Genomic DNA, 12052 nt, shown 5'->3' with positions numbered 1-12052 from the left:
CCATTTCCCCAGTTTTTGAGTACAACTACACACATATCTATGTGTTATTTATGATTGGAATCATAGCTCACTGTTTATAGATTTGCCTAAAAATTATGCGACATCTATACAGTTGAGAAATGACAGGGTGCACATTTTTAATTCTCTATGTTTAAGGAACTGTTAATAAGTTTATTTGAATGATTGACTTTTAGATGAAAGAGCATGGTCTTTCATTCTGGAAGAGACCATGTACTGGGCTGATGATGAGTCTATGTTATCTAGCTTTAATTGTTTTCAGATATAATTTTAGGTTGTATGATCTTTTTCCTTAGGCTAGAAAGGAACTGCTAACAGCAGTGGCCAAGAAGAGAAGGCTAAATAATTGAATTGTCTCCCTGTCTCAGTTTCCTTACCAGCAATAGGGGATCAACAAAGTTCCTACCTCTGGGGGCACTGGTGTGGATCACCTCATTAATGACCAATGCTGAACAATGGCTGATCATTTACAATTAGAGAAGCACAAAAATCCATCATTGGATTGTACCTTCCTGGCACCTGTTGCCTTGGTAACCAGATTTGCAGGTGCAACTACCGTTTTTGGCACTGCAATCCAGGGTGTTCTCCTCCACACACTGACATTCCAAAGAACAGCCAGCTCCATAGGTCCCCCTGGGACAACCTGCAAGCAGAGTGAAGCAGACTGGTCACCTGAAAACAGTGCTTTGTTTATTTGAAATTGTTAGTGCATAGGCATGACATTCTTTGGGGCCTGATTATAAGGAAAATAAGGGGATCATCATGGCTGCCAAAAAATGAGGCAACAAATGTCTTTCAAATCAGGCAATTCATTTGCTTTTTGGCAACTGGACATGAACAGTGAAGGCTGAATTACTTAAAAGGCTGCAATGATGCTGGGAGAGAGATTGCTTCTCAAACATGCTCTATTGCTGCCTGGACTTAATATTCTCCAAGGACTGCTTCGGCTGCCAGGCCCCTCATCATCCAGCTGAAGCCTAGAGATGATGGACAAGCACTTATGTGAAGGTTGGCCATTGTCCTTACTCCCCCTCATTATATGGTAATCAGAAATAATTTTACATCTCACAGATTACACAAAGCTTCCATTGTGACAGCGATATTATCTTGACCACTTCTGTGGGAAGTGCTGCTTGCCCTGTCTTCTTTATTTTCCCCAGGCCATTGAGTTTTAGAGATGATGCAATCAGTACTGAAATTCTAACTTGAAAACATCTTGCCCTTGTGTTTAGGACATCATACCATAGTTCATGCATTCTCCCTCTTCCTCTTTCCTACTCTACTGAGTTCTTAGAACAGCTCAATTCTCTTTCTAAAGCATATCTCCAACAATTATTTTCTTTCCCAGTTAACAATGTTCAAGATATTTCTCAAATGAAATGTGCTTTAAGGTGTTCCTTGGCTCAAAGTCATTGTTTGGTGAGCCCTGACAGGCTTTGCTGTGGAATGCTGCCTGCAGAAAATACAATGAGTTGTGCTGCTTCCCTGGGGGACCAGAAGTTCATTCTATGTGTCGGTTATGATGGCTGAAAACAAATCCCAACTCTGGTTACCAGGAACAATGGGAATAATCTTTAAAGCCAGACAATCAAAAGGGCCTGTAGACACTTTAATAATGGTTTTGGTTCCTTTATTTACCTAAGAGTTATCTTTTCTCATGACCCATAATCAGTTTACTATGATGTGATGCCTTCACTTGGTCTCTTACTGCTTGTTCACAATTTACTATGTTTTTTTCCAGGGTCGTTCCTTCTCTTAAGTATGCAAGTACTATGGGAATTCAATTAAAGATAAATTATAAACTGTAGAAGACATGGTAACTTGATAACAGCAGTGTGAATGGTACTATCCTCCTAAAATGGTTACATTGAAATATTAATCCCCTTGGGCAACGCTGCTTGGAGGTGGGACTTTAGGAAATTTATTAGCTAGGAGGTAGAGTTTCATGTGTGAGATTAGTGCTTTAGTAATGAAGTCTAAGGGTATACATTGCCAATAGGAGGATGCAGTGCCAGGAACTATCTAGGAACCCCAAAGTCACCTATCATAAGGGAACAGATTCTAGAATTAAATACATTTTTAATAACCTACCCATTTTATGGTATTCTGTTATAGCAGGCAAACCAGACCAAGACACCAATGTTCATTAGAAGGAATCTGCAGAGGACCCACTTGCTCAGTAGCAAGATAAGAGAGGGACAGGAGGACAAGGAGTGGGAAGGGCTGAGGTCACTTCAGGGAGGTCTGCAGTCATTTCCAGCTCACAGATCTTATTTTCATGGTTACAGGAGGGCCCATCAGTGTTACTCCAGGGAGAAACTGTGGAAGCTACCGCTGGGTTTACAGACTCAGATATTTGGGGCATCTTTTCAAAAATGTGCATGGTCAGAATGCAAGCAGAAGAGCTATTCTGAATTCAAAGTGTTCTGTATCAGACACAGAGACATGGTCTAGGCCCCTCACAATCAGCTCCTATAGAGTGACAGGTATTTACTTAAATAAACTCCAACAATCTTTGCTTGATAACTAATACAAACATGATATAGAAAAAATTTAAAATTTGGAAATATTTCTCTTCATCAAAATCTAGATTCTGTAATGTAATGTAAAAAGCCCAAAGAACATAATAAAATCTTTGTCTCTATGAGTAGATGAACTACCTTTGTCCTATCTGTTCCCACACTATTCTAAGCCACTGTGCTTCACACAGGGAGAAATCACGGCTGTGACTTACTGAGATGACAGAATCTTCCATAGCGCCCTAGGTCACATATGCAGGCACCATACACCCTGTGGCAATGGCCATCTTTGGCACAGTGACATTTTCTTTTGCAGTCCTTCCCAAAGAATCCTTTCAGGCATCCTGCAGGGTATGCAAAAGAAGTAAGTATTAATTCACATGCAGAAATTGCTACAGCATTTGTTTATAAAATACAAATTCTGAGTATCCACCCTATCTGAGTTGCTGTAGACAGCTGATGGGTTGAGGAGAATACAGTCAGTCCCCTTTAGGGGGTTGGCCAATGGTAGGTTGTTCATGCCCCAGAAGATGACCATACACTCATGCACATGTGGGCAACATTAAATGTATCCATAGTAAAACATGAAGTTGACAAGAAGGGAGGGCAGGATGCACTAGGAAGAGTTGGGCTGAGTTAGTTGTGGGTAGATATGATCAATATATATTGTATAAATATATGAAAATTTAAATTAAATCTTTTTAATAGTATGTTGAGTTGAGAATTTCTTACAGTGTATTTTGATCACATTCACACTGTCTCTTGCTACTCTTCCCAAATCCACCCCACTTCCATTTATACCCAACTTTGTATCCTCCTCTTTCTTTCTTTTAAATACATCAACTCTACTTTGTGATGCTCATGGATTCTTGGATGTGGGATCTTCCACTGGATTGTGGTAGACCTACTAGGGGCCATACTCTTAAAGAAAAAGATTCTCCCAGCAATTATCTTTGTCAATAGCTCCTCAGCCAGGAGTGGGATTTCATGACTACTTCCTCTTTCCATGCTGGGATTAAATGTGGCTTGAGCTTGGGCAGGCCTTACACATGCTGTCTCAATTGCTATGAGTTCATGTGTGCTGTCCAAGTGTGAGACAATAACTCAGCTGGTGAAGTGTTTGGGGTACAAATAAGGACTTGAGTTCATTGACCAGAAGCAGATTATTGTACATTTGAAGCTAACCTGGTTTACGTAATGAACTCCAGGCCAGCTAGGTCTAAATAGTAAGACCCTTTCTAAAATCAAACCAAAACAAAAACCAAGGTAAGTAGCATCCTCATCTCGAGGAATGGCACTGGAGATCCAGTGTCCATACACACCTGCCCAATGGCACAATGTGTATCTGCAATACACACAGGCACACACATACACACAGGGGCAATGTTGTCATGCTGGTTACATGGAGAGTAATGAGTGGTGTTTTAATGATTCTGCATTCTCTGCTTGAAATCCTGCTGTGACTTGTCAACACTACAAACTAAAAGCTCCATACTGAGCCCCTGAGCCACTGCACCAGCACAATTCCTGCTGCACTGCCAGCTCCCCACCCATCTTTTTTGCTGCTGTCTCTGAGTTCCTTGGCACACCACACGGTTTCCCACCTTGCTCAGGAATACCCTTCCCTCATGCTGGCTGCCTCACCTCATCTCTCTTCTTTTACTACTCTATGAGTCTCTCCTTGTCATATTCTGACTTATACCATGGCCTTACTGCCAACCATGCACCAGTATTTAATTTGCAACACCTATCAACCTTTGTAATCCATGTTTGTCAAACCAGTAAACCAGGTCACAACTTCCATTGGCAGGACCAGGTATTTTGTTTGTTTGTTTGTTTTCAGTAACAAGGTCATCATTCCTGGCAGAGCTCATTGCAACCATTGTAATTTTTTAAAAACATAAAGAAATATTTCTCACAGGGAAAGGAAGTTGGATGGCCCTCAGGAAGGTAAATTTGATTTCCATGTTCCCATGGGATGTGGGAATCTAATGAACTTTCCAAAGAATTCTAGAAAACTCTTGGGTAATAACATTTTAGTTACCTTTCTGCCTTCAGCAACTGAACTTTGTTAAACCAATGGAGGAAATGTGTCCTTTTCATTAGTTTCCATGAAGAATCTATGCACAGTTGTCACTGGCATTTTGTGAACTCTCCACCAGTAATCCTCTTCTCCTGCTCTCTTGTTCCCTCTCTTGCTCTCTAATTTCATCCCCCTCCTACTTTTGCCATGTGGGCCTTACCCTTCTCTTTTTTGTTCTGCAGAAAAAATAAAGTCTCCCCAGGTCCTCCTTATGGACCCACATCCACAAACCCAACTTTTTCTTGAGAAGAAAACAAAATTATTTTCTTGTATCAGGATTCATCCTGCTTGCATCACAGTCAGCCAAGTTTCTTAGTTCCTGTTCTATTGCTGTGAAGAGACACCATGACCAAAGCAACTATAAAATAAAAATTTAACTGGGGTTTGCTTACAGTTTCAGAGGGTAAGTTCATGACCATTATGGCTGGGATCATGGTGGTAGGCCAGCAGACATAGTACTGTAGCAGTAGCTGAAAGCTTACATCTTATCCTCAAGATGAAGGCAAAGGGAGGGTGATACCGGACCAGGCATGGACTTTTGAAACCTCAAACTCCACCACCATGCCTCCTCCAACAAAGCTATACCTCCTAATCCTTTCTAAATAGTCCATCAACTAGGGAGCAAGCATTCAAATTTATGAGTCTATGGGGTTCATTCTCTTTCAAACCACCACAGCATCTATCTCTTATTTTGTTCTGTTATGCTTGCCATGGCCAAAGCAACTACATTCTTGTCCATATAGATACAGCCTTTGAAGTCTTCATTTCCATTCAAACACCTATACCACTCCCACCCCCAAATTAGCAGTGGCTCATCTTACTGACAAGGCATTCTTACCTTCTTCACAAATTTTCCCATAAACCCCTGGGGGGCATTGGCACTGCCCAGTGTGAGGATCACAGGTGCCTCCATTCTGACAATTGCAGATGCCCCTGCACTCCCTTCTTTTGGCATCTGTGGAACAAGCTGTGAGTAAATCAGGAAAGGTGAGTGTTGATGGAACATCCTGTCCATCACAACTGGGGCCAGGAGGAGAGGTCAGAAGGAGAGGTGGTTTTTCTATCTGGATGGCTACCAAGTAATTAAATTCTTAGTACCATTCAGACCCAGGGTAAACTCTGGCCTTGTCCCAGTTCCTCTGATTTAATCACCCCAGGGGAATTTCAGATGATACAGCTGGTTAAAATAATGATGACTTAAGGAAATGTTAACAAGGTTCAAATGCAAAACTGACCTCACTCCTTAAACTCTAACCCTCCTGGTTTCAACACTACCCAGACACATTTGCTGAATAACTCTAACCAACCTTAATGAGAAACAAACTGCATCTTTCACTCTGAAAAATGTGGAGAAAACTCAGAGAAAAATGTCATATTTTAAAACCATCAGGAATGCAGCTACAGTTCTCTTAGGGGCTCCCAAGGTATTTTGGAGTCTCCGAATTTGAAGGAATTAAGCAGATGACAAAATTCTCTGGTCTGTTGGTTCTTTTAGAAGTACCAGGTATTTAGAAATGTACAATGAAGAAATTGTGACATTCTGTAATGTGAATACATTAACTCTTGAGGTAATTTATTAGCTATTTTAGTTGCTATTTTACCATAAAATTTATTCTAAAGCTACATTTAGGATGTCTCCTGCAGTATCCTCCTACCATTATATAAAACTGTTTCATATTTATGTTTTACTTTTTGATATGTTTATTGCTTTTTCTTTCCTCTCCTTCTTTTCCTCCCTTCTCTTTTTCATTGAGACAAGGTCTAATGTATGCCAGATTGACCTTAAACTCAAAATGGCTTTAAACTTCTAATCCCCCTTCCTCTACCTTTTAAGTGCTGAGATTATAGGCATGATTCAATAGCTTTGGTTTATGCAATGTTAGTATTTGAACTCCCAGCCTTTTACATGCCAGGTAAGTACACTATCAACAGGGCTTACCCATTTTTTTTTTAATTTCAAACCATAGGCTACTATAAAAGGGTGAGTAGGAGAGGAAAGGGGGAGTAAACCTAAAAAATAATAAAGAAATTAAGGATGAAAAATTGTCAAGTCTTATGTTGTTAATTTATATGTAATATAACTTTGGATTGTTCCAGCATATTTATAAGGGACAGTTTTTAAAAATGAAGATAAAGAATTCTAAGTGGCTTCCATGGTAACTGGGTTATGGTACATCATTTAAACAACTGATAAGTGGGATTCTCTGGCCCCATCCCACAAAGTAGAATATAAGCAATACAGGGATTTCCCAGATATATTATTAACAAAATGTAAAATAAAGATCTTAGAGGAGAAATTGTTAGCAGGAGCACATCCTAACATGGAACTAGAACACTTGGAAGGAATCACAAGCTCTTCTGTCCATGGAATATTCCATGCCTGTGGGAACCACTTCTCTTTCCTCTCCACTAGATAATCAAACAATGCTCAGTGATTTCAACATGGGATTTCTGTAAATGAGATGTGCTTCTGAAAAACCCTGCTATTAAATAATACACAGTAATACTTATTGAATTTTCTTATAATTTTTGAACAAATTGCTGAGAAGTCTAAGTAGGTATTTTCATAGTAGACCAAAAAAGATACTAAGACAGTCATCTACTCAGTGGGGATGGTTAGGATCAGGGTTAGCATAATCTCTGTTTGAAGCCTCACTTTTCTGATTTCTACTCTATTTCATTATTGATTTCCTGAGTTGCATTTTAAAATGCAGATCATCTTTAAGATATATAATTTCATGGATTTTAAACAATATCACCACTCCCTTCTTACTGAATAGTTAGTTGAAAACTTTGAGTTGATTTGGATTTATCTGTCTTCATTCTTAGTCTTCACTTTGTGAGACAGATTCTTCCAGAAAGAGTCTCATGAACATTCAGGACATCTGCAAGATTTTCCAGGTAGGAAGACATGGACATCTTGTCTTTTTAATCACCTGGCTCACTTTAATCTCTCAGGGTGAGATTTTATCAGTGATGTTTTCTCTGAAGCTTCAGAAGTAGATTATGTAGTTTTATTTCTCATGTTATCATGTCAAAGACCATGTGTTCAAGCCACACAAGTATATCAATGGACTTGCATGATAAAGCTAATATTTATACTGTAATAATCATATGGCGACATTATATATATTTTGTACTATGGAGTATGTGATCTTATGGGTCTATATAATTGAGGGTCTCCACCAAGTTTTGTTCTGTCTATACTGATGTGGTTGGCACTCCAATATAAATAGGAATGAATTGTACCTGACCAAGGGGAACACTCTCCAAGAAAGAATATTAATATAGTCTGAGAGAGAATGCTTCACATCTATACAGTCTAAGAGAGAGTGATTCACATCTACTAGAAAGACCAGTGCTTGCAGAGGATATCATATGAAGCTTTACATGATAGGCGAAAACAGATCTTCAGAGATCTTGGTGGAACAACAGCCACAGAACTAAAAAGTGCACAATATGAAGTATAACAGTCAATTAAATTCCTAGAAATAGTCAATTTGGCAAAGACCATGAAAAAGATTACAAAAAAGAGGAATGTATGAGAACCTAATTCTGAATTGTTCCACGTGACCAAGTATGTATATTATGTACAGACATTGGGGTGTTATGAAGGCTGAGAGAAGCAAGGAACATGATTACAGGGGTTCTTGGGGACAGCCTGAATATCTAAAGGAGTCATGCTGGCCAAAAGATGTCACTATGTCAGGACTTGGGTCCTGTGCCTATGACAGGCATTAGAATACATCTCTGCTCTTTTAAACTTGCATGCAGGGAGCTACAAGGAAATATCCTGCTTGACCATCTTTAGAATATCACGAAGACACATATTTTGAAGTACATGAGAAAGAGAAAAAGAGAAAAAAATTCTATTTATTTTATTTTATCACGTGGAAGTTTCAACTCTTAAAAATCTGTCTTCATTTAAAACACAAATGAAATGATATTTGGATGGCATCATATTTAAATTTTTGATAGTTTCTCTTGAGAGATTTATATAAAAAGATGAAACTATCACCATTGGCTATGTTAATGTGATTTTTAAAAGGGAGAGGTAAAAAAGAAAACAGAAGCAAGCCCAGTTAAAAATTTTTCAGTTTTGTAAAATTTAAGCGGATTCACTGTACTTTGTAAGCCAAATGTTCCTGGCTTTTCCAATGGGAATAGCGGGCCGGGTGCTGGTGATTTATTTGAGTGCAGGGTTTTTATAAGACCGACCTTATTAGGAGCTTTATTAATTTCTATGTTCTGTGGGTTAGCAGGATTTGGAGCATTACCTTCTCTTGAGAATATTGAATCTTTCCTTTCTGTGATATATTCAATTTACAAATGCCAGCATTCACCATCAGTTTATTTACAACAAATATATTGCTTTCTCTCAGTGGATCAGTATATTTTAGGGTGCTTTTGTTGAGAACTCACCCAAAGGAGCTTGCTGATCCATACCAGTTCTTTGGGTGTTGCTTTCGTTGCAAAGAATGCCATTCCAGCCTTCTGGGCAGACACACCCGCTCTCTCCTTCTTGGCATCTACCTCCATTCATGCAGTCCTCACAGCTCAAGCTGCAGTCCGGGCCAAAGGTGCCATCTAAACAGACTGTATGGGAAACCAGCTTAGTTGGCTTCAAGCTACATATGTAACCAAAAATAAAGCAAAATTCTTAATTCCCCAAAGAAAATCAGATCAGTCATCTTCCCCCCAGCCCCCCCCCCCCAAAAAAAAAGAAAATGAAAAGAAAAAAAAAACAGAAAAGGTCCTTAGCAAAGAGATTGCTCTCAACATATTTTACTTTGGACAGTTATAATGTTAGATTATTTTCCATTCCTTTAAGGGCTATAGGGAAGAAACATAAACGAGGCCTATGACTGACTCTAGACACAGAAGGGGCAGATAGTCCAGGCTTGTTGTCCTTTCCTTTCTAGACTTTTTATGCATATGTTTTAAAGTAGTTTTTTATTGAAACTTAACTATCATGTGTAATGATGCACAAATCTCTAATATACCCAACAGATTCTTACAAACTCAGATTAGGGTATAGCGCCTTACCTGTCACCTAAAATGTCAATTCAATTCGGCTCAAAAATACAAAGACACCACACATTTTTCTGAACTTTTTTACAAATAGAATTGTAAAGTAAGCACGTTACAGTCAGGTTTCTTTTGTCAGTACAAGATTTGTAGTATTCTTCCATACTGTGTGCACAAATCTCTTTAATGTGTGTATAATATTCTATTTCTTACTGAAATGCAATCTATTCACTTCTTCCTTTTCCTCTTGATGCAGATTATCCTAATATGAGAAAGAACAGAGGTATCATTTACTGAGTTGCTTACACATGGGGATGGACTCATGTCCTCTCCTCATCTTGGTGTGGGGAGATGGGTGGATGTGGGGCCTTGGACTGTATGCAGTGCTGATTTCTACTTTGTGCATGTCCATCGCAACTGTGCTACTGAGCACACTGCACCTACATCACTTTCTTACCAGCTGACTGTGGGATTGCCTGACACCTCTCATGACTGGCAAATGATTGAAGGGAAGACAGCTGAGATGTAATTGGATTTCTCTTTCCAAACCTTGGTCAAATAATTTAGTTGGTCTATGTTTGTTTTTCTCAACTATACTTATTCTGATGTGGAATGCACAAAACAGCAGAAATTTAATAAACATTTCAATATTCTACCTCTATGCTGAAGCATTTATAGATTATAAATGAACTATAATACAAATATATTACTGCTTGTTTCTCTTTTGTTTTTATTTATTTATTTTTTTGTTTAGGTGAATGTGTATATGAGTGCACATGTATGGCACAGGTGGTAAGGTCAGGGAACAACTGCTGACCTTTTTCCATTACGTGGGTCACCTTTGCATACCAAGTGGGTCCTAGATATTGAAATCAGAAGGTTATTCATAGTAACAGGTCCTTTATTCACTGAACCATCAACATATTCCTTCACCCCATACTCCCATTTCTACAAACACTTGCATTATTATCTCTTTATTATATCAAAATGGAAGTCTAGGGATGTTAAATTTATAGGAATGAGGTTTGCATAAGTAATGGTTTTGGTCCCATAATTCTACTAGTTCTCCTCTCTCAACATTTGATGACGTTAAATATTGATAATGAAATTACCTGAATAACATGCCTGAGTTATCTGATGATGAGGAGCAATGAACAAGGAAACAAATCCTTTACCCACCCACTCTCTGCAAGGCTGTCAGCCCTTGGAACTCTCCCTCTGCTTCCTGGTCTTCTTCATCATTGTTTTCATCTTCATATGAAGCAGTCAGAGAAGGAGCATAATAAGGTAGCGGCTGAGGGGAGCTTTGAACCAGAAGGCCTGGGAACCTCAGGATGTCTAGTACCTCTTCTTCCTCCTCAAACTGCTCATCATCTAAAGCTCAGAGCAGAGAGAAAGAGACTGGTTTTTGACACTGTGAATAGAAAGAGGGAAAAGCAACCAAACATTGACAGATAGTTGAGAGTCTGAACTAGACAGCCAAGCAGGGGTGACTGATGGATAAAGAGCTCTGAGCAGGCTCTGCAGAGGCCCATTGGACCAGCAGCCAGATGCTGCTGGCATGGGGTTGAATTACTGTAGACAGAGTACAAGGGAAATAAAACTAGATAGGAAGAGGAGGAGGTAAAATGAGGATGGAGGGAGACAGGAAGAAGGGAAGGAATAGGAGAGAGGGAAAGAGAAGAAGGAATGAAGAAAGGTAGGAAAGAGGGAAAGAGAGGGAGAGAGGGTAGAAGGTAGAGAGTGAGAGACAGACACCTTTAGGAGGGAAGCAGTGAGTGTTGTGAAGTGTCTCTCCCCAGCACCCTGAAGAGCAGCAAGTGGAGGGAATTTAGGAGACACAGAACAATCCCTTGGCTACTGACAGAGACAGGTTCTTCCATCACTTCCAATTCTGTATCCTTCTTCGCAGGCACAGTCATATGTCCCCACTGAGTTGATGCACAGCTGGCCACAGTCCACACTGACATCCAGGCACTCATCCACATCTAGGGAGAGTAGAGTTAACCAGAATCTGCCCTTTTTGCCACTATGTGACCTTCATTAACCACCAGTAACATCCTGCCACATAGAAAGCAAGCATAGCCCCTCAATATCAGGTATTGCCTACCTAGTGACTTGCTACATTCATTTGCAAGTTTACTGAAGACTGGCCACATAAACGAGAGATTTCTGAGGACTTCTTTGTATAGCTTGGATGAAGAACATAAAGCTTAAATTCAATGGATCTAAGCTGTGCAGAAATGTACTAAGTTCTCAGCTTAAGTATGTGAGTGGACACTGATGTTTTGCCTAAATCCATTCAGGATTTATGGAGATCTTTGGTCATGGAAACATAATAACTAGTCTGTCCTCTTTTTTGTCTTTTTAAAATTTAAATTAGAAACAAGCTTGTTTTACATCT

The 12052-nt window shown here is 39.4% G+C and overlaps 1 protein-coding gene across 2 annotated transcripts in view; it reads right to left on the bottom strand.

Moving 5' to 3' along the window:
- Positions 1 to 449: 449 nt before the first annotated feature.
- Positions 450 to 12052, bottom strand: part of LOC100765263 (EGF-like and EMI domain-containing protein 1) — a 555097-nt gene continuing 543494 nt past the window's right edge. For both annotated transcript variants that reach the window (XM_035451664.1, XM_035451665.1), the window contains 4 exons: positions 10828 to 11028; positions 9043 to 9216; positions 2753 to 2881; positions 450 to 661 (listed from right to left, as the gene is read on the bottom strand). In XM_035451664.1, coding sequence (XP_035307555.1) covers positions 513 to 661; positions 2753 to 2881; positions 9043 to 9216; positions 10828 to 11028 — 653 coding nt within the window. In that variant the 3' untranslated portion in view covers positions 450 to 512. The remainder of the gene's footprint in view (positions 662 to 2752; positions 2882 to 9042; positions 9217 to 10827; positions 11029 to 12052) is intronic.

Source organism: Cricetulus griseus, assembly GCF_003668045.3.
Source record: "Cricetulus griseus strain 17A/GY chromosome 1 unlocalized genomic scaffold, alternate assembly CriGri-PICRH-1.0 chr1_0, whole genome shotgun sequence".
Classification (NCBI taxonomy): domain Eukaryota; kingdom Metazoa; phylum Chordata; class Mammalia; order Rodentia; family Cricetidae; genus Cricetulus; species Cricetulus griseus.
This window is presented reverse-complemented; position numbering and strand designations above follow the sequence as displayed.